The sequence below is a fragment of the Molothrus ater genome, chromosome 4, assembly GCF_012460135.2.
Source record: "Molothrus ater isolate BHLD 08-10-18 breed brown headed cowbird chromosome 4, BPBGC_Mater_1.1, whole genome shotgun sequence".
NCBI lineage: Eukaryota > Metazoa > Chordata > Aves > Passeriformes > Icteridae > Molothrus > Molothrus ater.
The window spans coordinates 29086756-29105615 of NC_050481.2; the positions used below are offsets into that span (position 1 = coordinate 29086756).

At 40.6% G+C, this 18860-nt stretch overlaps 1 protein-coding gene across 1 annotated transcript in view; it reads right to left on the minus strand.

Moving 5' to 3' along the window:
* The window catches only part of GATB (glutamyl-tRNA amidotransferase subunit B), a 42225-nt gene extending 25786 nt beyond the window's left edge, over positions 1 to 16439 (minus strand). The window contains exons 1-3 of the mRNA XM_036382687.2: positions 16262 to 16439; positions 14215 to 14365; positions 396 to 509 (exon numbers count right to left, since the gene is read on the minus strand). Coding sequence (XP_036238580.1) covers positions 396 to 509; positions 14215 to 14365; positions 16262 to 16428 — 432 coding nt within the window. The 5' untranslated portion in view covers positions 16429 to 16439. The remainder of the gene's footprint in view (positions 1 to 395; positions 510 to 14214; positions 14366 to 16261) is intronic.
* Positions 16440 to 18860: the final 2421 nt, after the last annotated feature.

The window sequence follows — 18860 nt, forward strand, 5'->3', positions numbered from 1 at the left end:
CTGTGTTTATTCCACTGGAGCCTGTGTTAGTTATACATTCACCTTAAATGAAGGACTTTTATCAGATTGCTTTTACCCTAACAGACAATTAGTACAAAACACCAGGAATGGACAACTTAAGGGACAAAGCAGCTCCAGCTCCCAATCCAATTACATTAGGCTACTGGAATTGTGCAGCTAAGCAAGGAGTCAGCAATCAGAGCAATCATATTCAATCAGTGAGCACAAGGCTACAGCTGCCTGTTCCATCAGGGCACAGTGCAGCATCCTGCTGGGGTGAGCAGAGCACTGAGTGAAAACAGAAGCGGCATTCTGCACTCCTCCCCTACTGCCATCCATACTGCAGACTTGTCCTTCCCAGAGCCCAGGAGGGACCAGCCACACTGCATACTTACAGGCAGATCTGCATAGAAGTAGTGTTTTCTGTCAAACAAGGACTTCTTGTTTATGCTGCAGTTGAGAGCCAGGCCTGTCATCACTGCTGCTTCTACACATCTCCTGTTGAGAACCTAAGGAAACATGACACATGGTTTTGCTCAGATACTCAGTATGTTACAAATGTGTCTCCCACACACTGCCGTATAAGGAGCATATATTCAATTTCACTTGCCTTCAGTCATCATTAGATCTCTTTCTCTGTGTGGGTAGCTCTTATTCATCATTAAAGTTGCGGCAGCTATAAATCTGCAAGGCTTTACCATGAAAATACAAGCTATTCAGTCACTTTGTCATAGCACATATGGAGGTGTGCACTTCTCTGGCTCGCTACTTTTGCAACATTCAGTGCTTTTGAATCTTTTGAGGACACAGGAGACAAATCACAGCCCATGATAACTGACTTGTAACCAGCTGTCAGCTCATACTGGGAATTTGAAACACAGGATTTGCATTAGGGACTGCAGTGCTGTTACAGTAGAACACTTCAGAGCACCTGTAACCACAGAACCACAGTGAATTTATGAGTATCTACACATACCATAGATTTTAATGCTTTGCTTAACCAGGATGAAATGATGCACACTTACATCTTTGCTGAAACAGAACCCAAAAGACAACAAGCGATCCTGTGGCTACAAGTATACATGTTTCCAGCACCTAAGAAACCCAAGTGATAAAGGTTGTTGCAGAATGCCATGTGATCTAAAGATCCAGCAAGGTCTTCACAAAGAAAAAAAGGAGTTAAATGCAGTTTTTTCACTGGATGGACTCATCATTCTCAGCACTACACCCTTCACCTCAGCAGGGTCAGGATCCAGAGGATTCCACTCCAAAAACTACTGACAAATGATGTTTTTTTCAGATGTGCTCTCATTAATTTAACAGTTCGTTTAACTAACACCAAATGGATGGAACTGAAAAGGAAAAAAGACTGATTTTGTCTTACTACAATTCTGACATGCTCACACTTACAGCATTTTGAAACAGGAACAGAACTTTATCCATCTTGTTCTGCACTGTACAGCTGCCAAGAAGTCTATTTCCAGCAGGACCATTAAAGGAGCACATTATGTAAAAGAATGTACATGACTTCATCTGCATTGACCAGAACATAAAAGGCTTAAATAAAGTTTTCTTCCATGCTTCTGACAGTATTTACTTTTTATATTCTCCAGCCTGATTTCTGAAAACATATTAAGCAGCTGTACATTTCCCATCATCTCACATCTTCAGCCAGAAAATGAATCTCTTTATTTTATTCATTTAGTTTTTTAAAAATCAAAATAGTAAGAGAGGATATAGGCAACTCTTCATGTAACAAAAACCTTAAAATTGCTTATACAGAAAAGAAATGAAATATTTAATACATTTAACAAGGGAACTTTCAGATCTTTAGTGTAGCTATATATGGCTAACTAGAACACATCATCTGTTCAGGCATATTTTACTTATTAAAAAATTTAAGAGATACATAAAGCAAATTCCAGACAAGAAAAAAGGAAGAACAATCTCCCTTTGAAATATCAATCCACAGCAAAATGCATGCAATTAGTCCTGACTCTAATCTAAAGAAAATTGATAACTACAAAATATGAATTTATTTTAGCAGCATAACTGCAGTTCATTATATAGTAGATGCTCCTGTTTTCAATAATTAATGCTTCCAGACTGCACACTTTTTTTTTTTACTGTTTAAGGAATTGGATAACAGTGGTAGTCAAACTGTTCAATGTTTAAAATATCTTCATATTTCTAAATAAATAGGCAAATTTCTTCTTACTAAACCCTTATGGCATAATCCTGCTCAGCTTTACAAATTAGTGAGGACCTTTGCCAGTCAGTCCTGTAATAAAATTGGCCACCAGAAACCCATCAAGCCTCCATAAGGCCTGGTAGACTCAAAACACCACAGCTTCAAAGCAGTGAGCCAGTATCTTGCTACAGTTCCTGACGGTGCAGGGGTTGTGACTGACTGCAATCAGTGAACGAGACAAAACCCAACTCCTGAGTCACAATCACTGAAAGCTTCATAGAACTTCATTGCTCTTCGATTTTTACTTCAAACAGGAGAGTGTGTATCTTACTCATTGCCCTAAGGGATAACTGGTTTGAGGTGAAAAAAAGAATCCCCATTTATACACCACTTAAACCAGAGAGATCTTTTGCTCTACTGCTGATGAAACATTTTGGCGGCTCTGGGGAAAAAGTGGCATAAAAACATGAAGTACTGATTATTTTTTATGTAGTATTACCAAGAATTTAGATGACTCTGATGTCTATGTGTCCCCAGCGTACTGCATCACAGTAGCCAAATCACTGTATATGCTCCATCACTGACTCAACTTCCCATGAACTTCCTTCACCCATCTCAGTGGTGAGAGAAGGCCTTGCAAAGCAGATCTTTCCTGCTATGGCACACTGAGATGGCTAACCATGCCAATCTGCTTCCTCTGCCCTGTGTGCCTTTAAGAAAACACAACCCAAACCCAACTAGATGACCCTCCTCTTCTTCAAAAATCATAACTTATCTAAAACTGCTTCATGTCTGAAGTGACTTTTACTACTCATTGCCATGACCAAGGCTGTAAGCACAAATCACTGCTACCTTTCCTTCAAACAAGCCTTGCTTTTCAAATAATCTGCAGTGATAAACATCAATTCAGTACATGAAACTTCCCATACTAATGACCTAGAGTAAGCCCTCCAGCTTGTTTATGCAGTAAGCTGTTATTAAGTTGACAGCTTTGACTAGCACCAAAGATTTAAATTACTGGCTTGAACTGACAAGCTGCCTGTCTGCTATGTTAGCAAACTGCTGGCCTTGAAAGCAAGCTGTGTAGTTCCTGCAGTAGCTATGGACAAAACACAACAGTGTCTATAAAGATTTCTTCAATATACTCTTCTTAATGGGAAGCATCCCTCCTAGTATTTGAAAAGAATCCTACAGAGCTATTACGAAAGGAAATGTAAATTGTTTGTATTAGAAACTCGTGAAAAACCTTAACAATGGCATCACAACACCAGCACCATTTCCCTTGTAGCTCTGGTCTCCTGCTACAGCACCATGGTAACTGAGCACTAAAGGAATGAAAGAACAGTCCAACCAAGATCTGTTTCTGCTACTTGTCTATTCTTTACATCTAGACCACAAGTGGAAAGACTCCTTTTAAGAATTTATCTTTATTTCCAAGTTCAGTTTAGTCAAGACCTTGGTTTTAAATACAATATTCAATAGCTATTCAAAACTATACACAATACCTTTGATGGCACAAATTCCCACCAAAAGCAATTCTCTAACAGCTTTTTCTTTAACAACAGGTTTAGTCCTTATATTAATATATTAAAGAAAGTTGGCACCCTTTTACATAAAGATATACATTTCTATATTTAGTAAATTACCATGTTTAAATTTTAAAGAGGGTAGGTAGGCAGCTTCTTGTTTTGCTAATGGGTATTGTATAGGATAATTGGGGGAAAAAGAAAAAATATCTAAATAACTCTCCTGAAAAAAGTTTATTTTTGCTAACTCTTACAAAAAAAACCAATCATCTCTGCAATAACATTTGCACTCAGGAAGTCTATCTTAGAGAAGAAAATATTCCTTGTACTAAAAATGGCAAAATCAAAATAATTCCCCAGAAATTTGTGAAGTTTTTTATTCTAGGTCACACATTTTAATAAAGTAGATTTAATATTCACTGGCTATCTTAAGACCTTCAGTCCTACTTACAATCATGGAAAAAAATCAGCATTAATCACATTAACTACAGGACTGTTTATCTAAGAAATATTTAATTTTAGCTCCTTTTCATTCAAAATAATATCTGAAAGAAGGAAGTAGTACAATGTACTCAGCCAGCTCTCTGTAGACCAGACACCAATCTTTAGAAACCTCAACAGATATATCTAATCACATTTTCAAGTACTCCTATTTCATCTCACTCTGATTTTTATTTGCTTCTACTAATGGATATACCCAGTCTTACTATTCTAGCTGTGTTAAAAGCACCAAATTGCTGCAATATATGGTTCTTTGAAGTGCAATCATGAGTTAAACTTCAAAATAGAATACCCTTGTATGTACTTAGTCCCAGTGTAATTGAGGCTGTTCAGTCTGACTCTGTAGATGAGTACTTACTGCTCTGCAGCATTCTGCCTTGGCATCCTCCCACACACAGAGAAGGGACCAACTGGAGCTATGCATGTACAGAATGGAGATACAATAAATCAAGAGCTGACCATTTCCCAAATTTATTTCAATGGGTTACAATCAGACTCCATCCCCCGAAGGACGCAGTAAAATTTAAAAAACAAGACAACTTAAGCCCTGTAATTTCTTAGGTGTTCAAAGAACCCACATTCCCAAACCTGAGGTCTCAAATTTCAGGGAAAATTTTAAAAACTTCAGTTTAGTCTCCTCTGCACTTATTCCAGCATCTACTTCACAGCATGTTTGCTGCCCCAGTATGAACATTATGTTCTTATCTCTAAGGAAAGGGGCAAGAAAGAAGGGGAAGGAGCACCAGACATTTTAAATTGAGATCTTAGCATTATCAAAAGAGATTCCAGCCTAAGAGCCCAAAATGGCAACTCAGAAGCTGCAACAGCAAAAGCTATGAGGGGCATTAAACATACTTAATGCATTTTGCAAATTTACCTTTCCACAGTCTGGTACCAACCCATAGAGTGCTATACAAAACATATTATTGCTAACCTTGTCTAGTGGCAAAGCTGGCCTGTGGTGATGCAGCACACAATGATTCCTGTCATATCTAAAAACTAGGCAGTTCTGCCATTAACAAGCACCCAGCTCCCAAACACACTACTTCAGGTGTACTCAACAGAGTAAGAGGGCACACTTGCTCAAAGCTGAAGAGCTTTTATCACAAGGCTTAGGATGGAGGAAGCATCTTCCAGTGTCAGTGATGACCAGAAAAATGCAGCAGCAGTAGAGAGAAATGCTGACCCCCGGGAGCAAGAAAAATGGAACATTACACCAGGTACAAGATATTCAAATGACAGAATTGAAGGTTTCTCAGCCCAACAGGAGTTGCTAGAAGAAACACAGAAGGAAAAATCTATTCAGACCACTGTGTGGGCAAATTGCTCAATGGTCTCAACAGAATAAATTTGCTTTCTGGGAAGCAGCCTATCCAGATCATATCTTTGATCCCATCAGCAGCATCTAAAACCAAAAAATTCTACCCTGCAGGACCAGTTCCAAGCAGGAGAACCCACAGAGAAGACAGGACAATGCAATGGTGATACAGTTGTTCATGAAACTCATAACCAAAAGCTGTGCTTATGTGGTGTTCTCATAAAGAAGTCCAGGACCCCTCTAACATCCAAGCTCTCCTTGCTGACATTAGTCTTCTGCTTCTGCCACATGGCATTTTTTGACCTGTCATAAGGATGCTCCCTCTCTAATGCCAGCTGGAATTTAAGTCACTGCTAATGCTATGTGATCCAGGGCACATTTCATGCAGGAAGATCCAGTGATAACATCTCACTGCTGCTGCAGGTAGGAGACATTGCCCAGTGCAATGGGTAAAACTTAAGTTATAAGTTACGATCAAACCCAAAGGCAACAAGATGTTTAAGGAGAACCATCTCAGACCTTTCTTCCTACACTGAGTTCCAAAAAAAAAAAGGCTTTTGAATGTGAATATCATCTGCCTTCTTCAACACAACATAGATTGTTTAATTTCTTAAATGAAGACACTCAGAGCATTTAGGACAAAATAGTCTGTAAACAAACTCCTACCCCGTTTTTCCTTGCAGATGTTCCTTTGCTCATAGGCTTGGTGAGAGCCAGCTCTGTGGTTTTCTGAGTTGTAACAAATTCTGACCTTTGAACCCCATTTACTGCCATTTAGTATTATTTCAAAGTCTTGGCTATCTGCCCTCTGCTCCTTGCAATTTTTGTGTGTCTGAGAGTCTGGATTTCCTCAGATGGAGACACCTGGAACCAAACTGTGAGAAACTAAATCAAATAAAAAACTTAAGGGTGCCAGAGCCTACACCAAACACACACTAAACTCTCAGCCCTTTGCCCTGAATCCCTCATTCCTTTTTCCCCAACAGCTATCTACCAAAACATGGTTATTTGTTCTCAGCCATCTTTCCCTGCAGGCTGACCCAGATCCCTTAAGTGAGCACAATATACAAATTAGGAGTAAACCAGAAGTAGTCTTTTACACATAGATAAAAGATTCTACTAATTTGGGAAAACAATAGGTGACATAATGCAACAAGTCTTGCAAAGAACTATTAACAAATTATTTGAGAGAAATTGTAAGAGAGCAAACAGAAATTATTTGCTTTTAACAAACTTGTTCTGCAATAGCAGAACCAACAGAGACTAATTTCCTTTAAATAATATCCCTAGTTTGTTTTACTTACGCAGTGACCCCAAAACTCTCTCTCCTGTGACTCCCACATCTTCTCCTTATTTCATCAAACATCCCAAAATGAGTACAAAGTGTCACAAGTATCTGAAGAGCAGCAGCCCAAAAAAAGCTGAGATCAGTGGGGAGACTAAATCGATAACTTATTCTTCATATGCTTGCTAATATAGTCGTAACAACCCTCTACAAGGGTTTTTGAGTGAAAACCCTCTAAAATTTTTTGGAGTAAAATTTGGCTGAACTTGGCAGCAAAATTTCAAAACAAGCATTTCTTGAAAAATAGAAAACAATATCCTTCTGGCAAAATCTGCATATGTAACTAACAGAAATCACTTGCAGAAGTTTACATAATCCTCTCAAAATCAAATACAGTCATATTTAAGGTGGCAAGGTGATTGATAATCAGAGAGAACACAAAGAAATTAATTTTACCCCAGGAATTGATTACAGCCTAATTGCGCCAAGATAAGTTTCCAACAAAATACAAAAACCTGACAGTTATGCAACATTACTCACCAGACAGCTAACCATAAGATAACAAAGACCCAGTCTACAATTATCTGTCATTACTGTCAGACAATGCTTCCCTAAACACATTTTAATGAAAAACTCTTCAACGAGACAATTGCTAAGAAGAATGAAGTAGCAAGAGGTCAGTTTGCAAAGTTAAAATGCTAAGATATTGGTAGAACCATGGAACTTTTGCTTAAGAGAGCACTGCTAAGATACACATATATACAACACACCACCTTGGATTTCCTCAGATGGAGACACCTGGAACCAAACTGTCTACATACTGTGAGAAAACTAAATCAAATAAAAAACTTAAGGATGTCAGAACACCTAAAGTGACTGATAACAGAGGTAATAGAAATTTGCAACAATAAATTCCCTCTCAGGTCCAACTTAAAGAAATTCCCACCCACTGAGAAAAGCTACTACAAAAAGCTTATGTGCATTTCAGCAGCAATTTCCAAATGAATTCAGAAAGAGGCACACTGATACATCATGCAGTTGTGCTGTTCAGAAGTGTCCAAGATGGCAGAATAATTGCAGTAATAGGACTGTGTGAAAGAAAGAAACAAGATACTGTCAACTCCTGCTCCCCCACTTAGAAGTAGAAAAAAACCTGTGTAAAACAAAAGGTAAAAGGGATTAAAAAGAAACAACAGAAAAGGAGGTAAGAGAAAATATAGGCAACATCAATGATGCACTGAAGGATCTACTGAAATAGGTGATAACAAGATGTTGTATCAACTCAATGCTATTCTAACAGGCAAGTTTGCATCAGCCACAGGGACCTGTTAAGGATGAACAGTAAAGCCAACAAGAACAAACAGAGAGTTCAACACTTACTGAGGTGCTAAGGAGACAGCCTAACCTGAATTGTTAGCTTTGACAAAAAGATTAAAACACCCAGAATGAGGGTCAGAAATACTCCCAAATATATGAGACATAGCAAAAAGTGAGAGAAAATGTTACAAGAGACATCTCCAAAGCTTGAGAGAGGAGCAACAAATGTCACAAAATACTTCAATACACAAGAGCAGAGAGTCTCTAGAAAAAAATGCCCCAACTATGATATAAAGTTGAGCTAAGCAGCTGCAGTAATGGAGGAAATACAACATTTCTCAGACCCCAGTGAAGGAGTTTGGTACCAGAGGTAACCCTGGGGCTGTGAATGATCCTATGGAGTACAAAGAAACAGAATGAGAAACAACCTGCACCATAACCCAGTCCTGAGTCACCTGAGGCCAGCATCTAATCATCTTTCAAAGGCTTCTTCTGACCAGTACAACAGCTTTGAACTGATTAATAGTTTGAAATTTGGTAGGCAGACTTTAATTCAGCATGAACTTGGACATTTAAGGGTCTATGAACCACAAAAGCATCCTCAGAGAGCAATGGTTTAAAAGCCTAATTCACTCCTCTATTCTTTTTCTAAATTATTTGGTATTTTCTTTATAGAAGCTTTCTGGACTGCAAGCCCAGCAAGCTTGCAGTCCAGAAAGCAAGAAAAAGAGTGTGAGCAAGAAAAGACTCCCAAGCACTGACCAAAGCATGTTACAAACCCAAATATTATCAGGAAAGAAAGGATTGCAACAGAAACGTACCATCAAATTCTATTAAAGTCCTCTTTTTTCTCCTAAGTATAATTACTACAGTTTTAGAGAAATAAGTGATGAGGAGTTTAAATGAACCTAGACATAGGTAAATGGCTTAAAACAAGCATGAACTCACTTTTTCCATCAGGCATTGCCACTAATTTATTTTTAGAGGAGAGCTCATGGATACAAAAACCTAGCCATCACGTAGTTTCAAAGAAAAGAAGAAGATGTATGTAATGGAAACTAAAAAAACATCCATACAAAGATCAGAAGATTGTTAATTCCCCATGAAAAGTGCACACAATTAGAACTGTAGTTACCAAAAGTCAAGCTAAGAAGCAGGCTTTTTTTCAAAACAAAGTAGTAGAAGAAGGGAGTAAATTCATATTGCATGCCAGCATGAATGTCAAAACAAAACTGAAATCACAAGTTGGTAAAGCAGCTGTTGCAATCATCAGATTTAACAGGCACAGGATACAAAAAAAAATCTAGTTTCAAGCTGTAAAGTATAAACTCTGGTCTCAAATGCTGCTTCTGTTCCAGTATGAATAGCTGACAGATCCACCAAAATCTCACACAAACCTCTCAAAGCCTTTGAAAGCAAACGCATCAGACAAATCCTGTATATTCTGATGAATTCTAGATGTTATTTAAGTCTGGTAATCCATCTCCCAAAACATCTGGGAAAACACTGGGTACCTGCCACTGCCAAGAACAGATGGAAACACCCTCTGTAATCCCAAACTGATTATTAGTCCTGTCACATGCCTGGGCAGCCCCTCACCAGCCCAGCACTGCGAGGCAACAGCCAGATCCAGGTGCTCCCAGACACTCTGCAGTGCTGCACTGGCAACTGCCAGCTTCAGATGAGCCCGGGCTTGGAGCTGAGGGTGCCAGAGCTCAGTGCCAGAAGGAACAAGGGCTGAGAGCTGCTCTAGCACTGCTCTCCTCCATGCAAAAGAGTGATCTGCTTGCCCCAAGTGTTTCTGAAAAGTCTGTTGTAAAAAAAAAAAGATAAAACAGATGCTGTTCACACTAAGAGGAGAATGAAATTCAAACACATGAGAAGATATTAAAAAAATTCAAAATATTTAGGACTGTAGGGCTAATATTAATTCAAATCTTATTAATTTAAACTTTGGATATGTAAATCCTAGATTATTTCTTTATATACTTACCTACAAAGGATTGCCTACAATAGGATCATGGTTTCACTTCAGTCATGCCAGAGACAAACCCAAAATGTGTGACAAAGACTAATCACTGACAAAAAGGTTTCAGTCTTTAGCTGCTAGATCTACTATCTTATTTCTGTGGCTGAGCTATAATTAACTTTTAGTCAGCCACCTCCATCACAAAAATAGATAATCATGGATTCTTTTTCTGTGAGCCCAGTTTTAGCTTTAAAAACCTTTCTAAAGCCTCTCAGAATTTTCAGAGCCTAAACCAGATTGGGAGGGCAATACCACTTTTATGGATCCTCAAAAGAATTTTAGTCCAGTTTGCAGGTGTAATGCAGTACCTGCTACCATGTATAAAATAGGTCTTCTGAAGATACCAAGCCAAGATCATTGCCAAGTCCATTCCCAAGGTAAAAAACCCAGGCTTTTGCAAATTTCATTAAATGAAATGAAATTAAACGTATGAAGTCAAATGTAGTCCCAAACTGTCAGTGGACAAGGAATTGGCTGTGTGGTGGCACTAAAAGAGCTGTGGTCATCTGTTCAGTGTCCAAGTGGAGACCAGTGACAAGTGGTGTTAGGTGGTCTCAGCTGGGACCAGAGCTGTTCAATGCCTTTGTCAGTGACAGGGACAGGGGGATCGGGTGCATTCTCAGCAAGTTCACAGATGACAACAAGCTGTGTGGTGTGGCCAACATGCTGCAGGGCAGGGATGCCATCCAGAGAGACCTGGGCAGGCTTGAGAAGTGGGCCTGTGCAAACCTCATGAAGTTCAACACAGTCAGGTGCAAAATCCTGCACCTGGATCAGGGCAATCCCAAGCACCAATACAGGCTGGGCAGAGAATGGATTGACAGCAGCCCCAGGGAAAAGGACTTGGGGGTGCTGGTTGAGGCAATGCTCAGCATGAGCCAGCAAAGCACACCTGTAGTGCAGAGAGCAAACCATGGCCTGGGCTCCATCCAAAGCAGTGTGGGCAGCAGGGCAAGGGAGAGGATTCTGCGCCTCTACTCCACTCTTGTGAGTTCCCACCTGGAGTGCTGCATCCTGCTCTGGGACCCCCAACATAATAGGGACATGCACCTACTGGAGAGGGTCTGAGGAGGGCCATAAAGATGAGCACTGGGCTGGAACACCCCTCCTATGAAGACAGGCAGAGACAGTTGGGGTTGTTCAGCATTGAGAAAACTCCAGAGAGATCTTACAGCACTTTCAAGTACCTAAAAAGGGCCTGAGAGAGCCAGAAGGACATTTTACAAGGGCTTGTAATGACAGGACATGGTTTTAAATTCACACAGGGCAGGTTTAGATTAGATGTTACCAAGACATTCCTTACTCTGTGAGGGTGTTGAGGCACAGGCTGCCCAGAGAAGCTGTAGCTGCCCCATCCCTGGAAGTGCTCAAGGCCAGGCTGGATGGAGCTCTGAGGAGCCTGCTCTAGTGGAAGGAGTCTCTGCCCATGGGAGGGGGGCTGGAACCAGATGAGCTGTAGGGTCCCTGGCACTCAAACCATCCCATGATTCTATAATAATTTTTTCTGTCTCATGCCAAATAGGAGGGCACCTGCAAAGCTCCTCTTGCCTGTCTCAGAGGCACTTTATGAGAACAACACACTACCACTGTGATGACCCTCCCAAGGCCTAGTTGCAGCAGAAGGATAAAATAAGCTGTATTAACCTTACAGGAAGCAAATATAAAAAGGAAAGCAGGAGGAGGGCTAAACACATTCTTCTAGTTTCACCTCTCCTGTGTAGAGCACAGCAAAAGCTCCTATCAACACTTACTGTGACCCAGAAATACACAGCAACCTGAAAAGCTCCCTTCAGCACCATCATTTCTGGTCCCACTGTGAAGGAGCAAATGCTAGGACAGTTCTCTATCACAGCCATCTCGTTGTCACACAGTAAATTTAAATCCTTGTGACACTGAAAACTGTCCCTATAGTCCTCAGGTTAAAACAACAGTCATTCTATTCTAGACTCAGAACAACTATTGTATAAAAACTTTGCTGTTTTTTTTTTTTATTTTTCAACAAAATAGAGTCCAAATGAAAGGCCAAATATCTATCTTCCAAGTACTCTTATTAGTCAATAACCTAACATTTATTAAAATGGCTTTTGTTGGTTTCTTTTTATTCTACAAATACTCTGAATTTTCAAAAATGACCTTCCATCTTTCAAAATTTACCAAAATTCAATTCTGCTTCAGATACTATTGCCATGTACAAATTTACACAGAGAAAACAAGCCCATCTGATTCCAGAGCAAATGCAGGCCTCAGCAGCAGCAGGTACAATAGGAAAATAGAGCTATGACTCCTGATTGGATTTTGCATCACATTCTAACATGCAGGAACATGTATTCTGTAACATCCACTTTCAACTCTGTTTTCATCAGTACTATAGTAAGAAAAAATCTTTCCTCTCTCTGTATAGATAACAGCAGCTAATAGAACCTAATGTAGCATCAGTACTTTAAAATTAACCTAACTATTCTGGATTTTTTCTTCCCAGGTGCAGTTACTTTCTTTACCAAAGCCCACATGTACTGGGGTCTTCTTACAAAGGTCATACCAAGCCTCATTAATAAAGAAAAAAGACACACACACATACATTGAACCCTTAATAAACAGTAACATGGAGAAAAATTAACCTCCTCATAAATATTCATTTTTGTTCACTCAAGAAAAGCTTTTCTACTTGACTGAAGATAAGCATTAGACAATCTAAGAGAATTTCTGTGCATTAACAGAAGGTTAAATAGAAGGTCCAAAACCAGAATCTTGAACTCTTTTGGATTTTTTGACTAACCTAGTCCTGCCCCCAAATGAAAGGAACTAATTTTCTGTCTTTAAGTCTAGCTAGACTCTTCTAAAACCAAATTATTACATAAGATTCCCATTATCTCCATATAGTCAGATCTGAAACTCAGCTCTGAATTGCCACTGCAACCAGAGCAAAGACCCAATTTTATCAGCATCTAAAATTCACTTCCTTAGTTTTCAGTACCTTTGCAAATACAGAAATAAAAATAAAATAATAATAACATAATTTCTCCTTTTAAGGATCATGACATATATCAAGACCCTAGAAATCCAGCCACAAATTAGTTCTCAATTTTAGATTATCTGAGGCTGTTTTATGGTGATGAAAAACTTCAACTAGATTTAAAAATACATTTCTATAACTGGAATTCAAATCTGCACATTTAATGAATATAGTCAGTGAAATGTTTCTGCTTTAAATAATTAGACTCCATCTTAGTCTCTGCAGAGTTGTTGCATGTGGCAATGCTAAGTCTATTAAATATTTTTTTTCACTGTATTGTAAGAGCTTATGTTATAATTTTTTAACTTTTATTTTTAAATTAAACTTGTTAGATACTCAGAGAATTCCACAGCAGTACTGTCATAGCCATCGCAGTTATAATTAAGCTGTGAATTCAAACACTTACTAAGTTTTCACTAATAAACCTTATTGCTATGTGCTAGCTAGTTATTCTGACCTATTAATCCCCAATGTCTCACACACATTACTTTTTTTTTTAATAATTACTTTGCACTGGAAATAGGAATGGTTGACACTTTCCTAAATTGGAGACTTTCTACTCAGGAAGCAAAGAAACTCCTCAGTGAGACATTCCAAATGGCAAATGACAGCTACATAAACAAACATATGGCAAAACAACATCAAATGGCCACTCAGAAATCTAAGATGTTCTTCTCTCACTGGGCTTTAGGCATCTCTCATATTTAAGGAATTTCCTGTGTGGCATACTAAGCAAACACACCCACTCTGGCCTCAAAGAAATACCACAACCCATTCACTATGCTGAAGAGACACTCCTGATTTTTCTCCTTTGAGGGGATATAAAGTATCTGAGGCAGTAACTAGGGAGTGAGGAAATGGAAAAGAAACAATTCTAGGCATCTCATGTTATGAAACAAACAGAAACCAGAAAAGTAAGGAAAAGTAGCCATATATATGACTTTAGTCAATCCTGGAAAGAATAAAATATTAGAAGCAAACACAAAGTTGTCGGACATTAATGCTGACATAAATGAAAATGCAGCTTAACTTACTGGTAAAGTTCCTGGTAAAGAGGCATCAAAGAAAGACACCAAGGAGTTGGGAGGTGCTGCAAACTGGACTTGGGAACCAGAGAAGAGTTTTGAGTTGGAGCTGATCTGTGCATGAATTTCCAGACCCACAACTGGTACCCACGGAGCAAGGCTGAAAAGGAAAGAGGAGAAGGGAGAAAAAATTTACATACAGATGACTTTAAAAACCGTGGAAACTTAGAAACAGAAGAATCAGGAACGCTTACTTTATGGAAAAAAATTAAACTGTAATTGTAAAAAAATTGTAAACAATGTTTCAAATACATCTACACTGTAACTACTAGAGAACGGAGGCTAGGGGGAATATATGGCAGTGTTCATTATATGCAAAAAAGAATATCATAAAAAATGTAATGGTTTAAAACTTTTAACTTTTCCTTACGTGAGAAATCTCAGAGAAATTAATGAGGCACACTTGCATGCTGGATGAACTCTAATTTGGTGCCTTGTGAAAATCCCCAAATCATCATAAATATGAATTACTTCTCAGGTAGTTTGATAAATCTCCAACAGACAGGTGGCATAATAAATTATGTATTCTCTGTCAGATAGACACTTGCATGCTGGGAAAGGTGGCTCTCCAGAGCAGCGTTAGTAGAATATTAGCATAAACATTAGTAATCTGGTAATAGAGAAATCATCATTTCAACTAGAGAGCTACTGTTCTCTGAATGTATTCTGCAGAATAAAGCTTCTCCATATAATCTAAAAAGTAATTGCAATTCTCACATCCATAACCTTTATATGGACAAGAGAAAAAGGTCACCTTTACAGTATGAATTGCTTGACAGTTTCTGTAAGTAATTATCTGGCCTTGTACAAATGAAGTGGCACAAATAATATTTCACTGATGAAATCACATTTCTGTGGCAGAACACTTCAGCTGTATGAGTACCCAGACAGCTATAGGAGACAAGCAAGCTATGGGAAAACATCAGACAAATATATCAAGTACAGTGTTCCTTCCAGAGGTGAACATTCTACACTGCCAAGATTTTAGTTCTCCATCTGCCCTCCACCAGCTGAGGACATCCCTACAAACACCAAACTAGTGATGCAGATGCCACTTCTATTGATGCTTTAGGAAGAAGAATATTATCATGAAAGATTAAGGTCAGATGTTTAAAGGAGCTAATACATTTTCTTTCATTGAAATAGTATTATTCTTCAGTATTTTCAGCTGACCATACAAATGCTTCGAGGTTTGAGAAATAATGTGGGCTTTCTTTCACATTTTGGACACAAATTCATTCCATTGCTTCCTGTATTCTTCAGAAATGCCTTTCTGTCATATCATGGTATTAAAAATTACACCAGATTTTGCCTAATCGGCATGTTGGCTTACACTCAGAGATAAAGGTACGTGCACCAGTCAGTCCCTCAATCCTACTAACAGCACTGGTGAGGCACCTACAGCTTCTTGCCGTGTTTGTTCACGGATTATGTTTATCTGTGTCTCTAAAGAATCAGCAGCACACTCCTGCCGCTGTCTGCACAACTTTTTGGAAGCGATCAGCTGTGCACACCCTCGTTGGGACACCAGAGAACAGGAGAACTTGTTCAGCCCGTGACTTTCAGCTGCAGCAGAAACAAAGTGCTCTGCTTCAGGCACACCGCCCGTATCTCACAATACTCCTCTGGAAGGGAAAGCCTCTTTTGGGCTGGAGTAACCCTGGAAATCACGCTCAGGAAAGCCGGAGCAGCGCTCGCTGTGGTTTCCCGGCACACGGAGCGCTCGGGCTGGCCGAGCTGCGGCTCTCATGGCAGCCCGGCGAGCCGGAGGGTCACGGCCCCGCCCGCGGCAATCACCGACCGACCGCGCTTCGGGGAATGCGGGACAAACGCGCGCTGCCTGCACCAATGCCTCACACCGCTCACACGCCCCAATTTACACCGGGCCTCGCCGCTGTCACCGCCGCTGCCGTGCCCAAGCCCGGAGCCCCGGACCGGGCTCCAGAGCACCACCAGCTCCACCGGCCCCTCTCCCCGCGCCGTCCCGGCAGCGTACCCGCTCTTCCCCGCCGGTACCGCCCCGCCTTTCGCGTTACAGGCGACAGCCCTCTGCCCGCGGGGGAAAGGGCTGGGCCCGGGCCCCGGCTGCCCCGCGCCGCGCTGCCGCGCCCGGCGCCAGACCCCGCCGCACCCCCGCGCCGCCACGGCCACCAGGGCCGCCATTGCCCCGCCAGCGGCGGAGCGGCGCCCGCAGCGCCCCCTGGGAAACGCAGTCCGAGATGGCTGCGCGGAGCGCGGGTTGTGCGGACGGACTACAACTCCCGTCAGGCCGCTGGCCTGGCACCGCCCCGCCGGCGAGAGGTGGGCCCGCGGGTCCGCTGCTTATCCCGGGAATGCTGGAGCGGGCCGTGGCGTCGCTGCTTGGCCGCTATTTAGAACGCGTTAGGGGGCTCAGATCCTTAAAGTGCATTGAATGTGGTTTTCTTCTGGGCTCACGCTTTTAGAAAACCCGCTGCCGTTTTGTCGGCGGCCGTGTGCAGGCCGTGGGCATCAAATGCTGCAGTGCCACGCGGTGAGCTCGGCAGCTGAACTTTCAGTAGGGCTGCAAGGTTCAGTCCCGGCTGGGCCTGGGGGTGCTCTGTGGGAATAAAGGGCCTTGTCCAGGGCATCTGCAAACATCTCTCATGTTTATGTAGCACAGATAACAGAAGTAATGGCATTGCATCCCAAACTGCAGGCGTGTGGAGCTTAAACGGGAATGAATGTGAGCTGTAGTTGCTTATGTCATCTGTGCACTGTGTCAGTGACTGCCACCAGAGGCTGGGCAGTCACACACTGAGTGTCAGTCACAGTCAGTGAGTGTCATCACACATTGTGAGTGCCAGTCACACACTCTAAGTGGCAGTCACACTCAGTGAAGGTCAGTCACACACTCTGAGTTTCAGTCACACTGTGAGGGTCAGTCCCACTCAGTGAGTGCCAGTCACACACTGTGATGGTCAGCCACACACACACTCAGGCTGATCGCTTCCAGCAGAGGACAGTGGTGCACACAGGCACTTGGAAGTATCCTGGAACCTTTGCAACCTCTTGTCTTCCCAAGATCCAGTATGAGGTGCTGAATGGTTCTGAATCATGCAGAAGATAATTCGCCCAATCAAATAATTTAAGAAAATGTCTTATAAACAATGTTTCGTAGCAGTGATTTTCTGATATGTTTGTATTTTTAATAAATTACCTGGAAGTGCTGTATAAGAAGAATCAGTTGAGAGATCCTTTCATCAGACACTGATGTATAGTTACTTGTACCATATACCTTTTTAAAATTAATTTGTCACATTCCTTTTCTTGGGAAATATCTTCCCCTTGTACAACAAAGAGTGACCAAGGTAAAATTCCTTTCCAATTGACAAGAACTGACCAGAGGTCATCTTGTACATGTTGTGGAGATGGAAAGAACATTGGAGTTGCCTTTTTCCTTCTCTCCTGTAGGAAACTTCTTCACACATTAATATAATATATAATATAATTCCCTGTGTAGTAGTCTTTGAGCCAATGAAGAACTTTTGATAATTCTGATTTGAGGAAAATCCCATTTTCATTTAGACGTAGCAGAGGCCTATGCAATGTCTTGTGATGAAAAATGTTTTTCAGACTGAAGCTTTAGTATGTGGTTTTTACTTCTGCAACAAATTTATTCTCTGTACAATTGTCCTTCATGAGCTCTGGATGCAGTTATTTTCTGATACTGTGTAGGGATTGGCAGGTCACTTCAACCCAGCTGTCAGGCTAAGTTCTAAATATAGCTCCAAAGTGCTTCTACTGGGGTAAAAATTGTAAATTTCAGTTTATTTGACTTTCTTTTAAGTCTGTTCTCCTGATGTAATAGAAGATTTCATAAATAGACGCTAAGAAGTTAAAACCTAATGAATATTAAAGTCACGTTACTTAAAACCTTACTCTGCCTTGATTGCATGGATTTCTGCCCTTTCCACATATTATTTAGAAAGGAGTAGACAGCAAAAAAAGGTTGAAATCCATCACAAACAATTTTTCTGGAACTTTTAGCTGTATTAGATATTGTCTTACAGAGAGAGGAAGACTGGGAAGTGCCATTGTTTGCGATTTAAATTATCTCTGTGTTATTTTAATTCCGTTCACAGAAAAAAATCCCATTAGAACAACCTTTGCAGCCTTTTGCCAGTAACCAAGTAGGTAATAAATGAAAACCCACACATCCATATGCAGGAAGCTGGTCAATCACAGGGAATAATTGCCTTTCCCAGCAGCTTACTTTGAGGTGGGAAAGGCTACATATTTGTTCCTTACTGCAGTGTGTTTATAGATCATGCTGTGGTTTGGAATAGGAAAATAGCACTGCATAAAGATTGGTGCTATGATAGTTCAGCACTATGTAGACTCATATCTTAGAGAGGGTAGACCCAGGGGACAGTTTGCTCTGAGTCTCTTGTTACTGTAGGAATTTAACCAATGTCTGAGAGGAAATTGGAATTTTGCAGAGAGCAAAAACCCAACAGCATATCATTTAAGCCATAAACAAGCAGTCTATCCCATTTATTTGAAAGAAGATCCTTCTGAATTTTAGTTTTTAGGGTCTGAGCTCTAAAATCTGTTTTCTTGCAAGTCATCCTTAG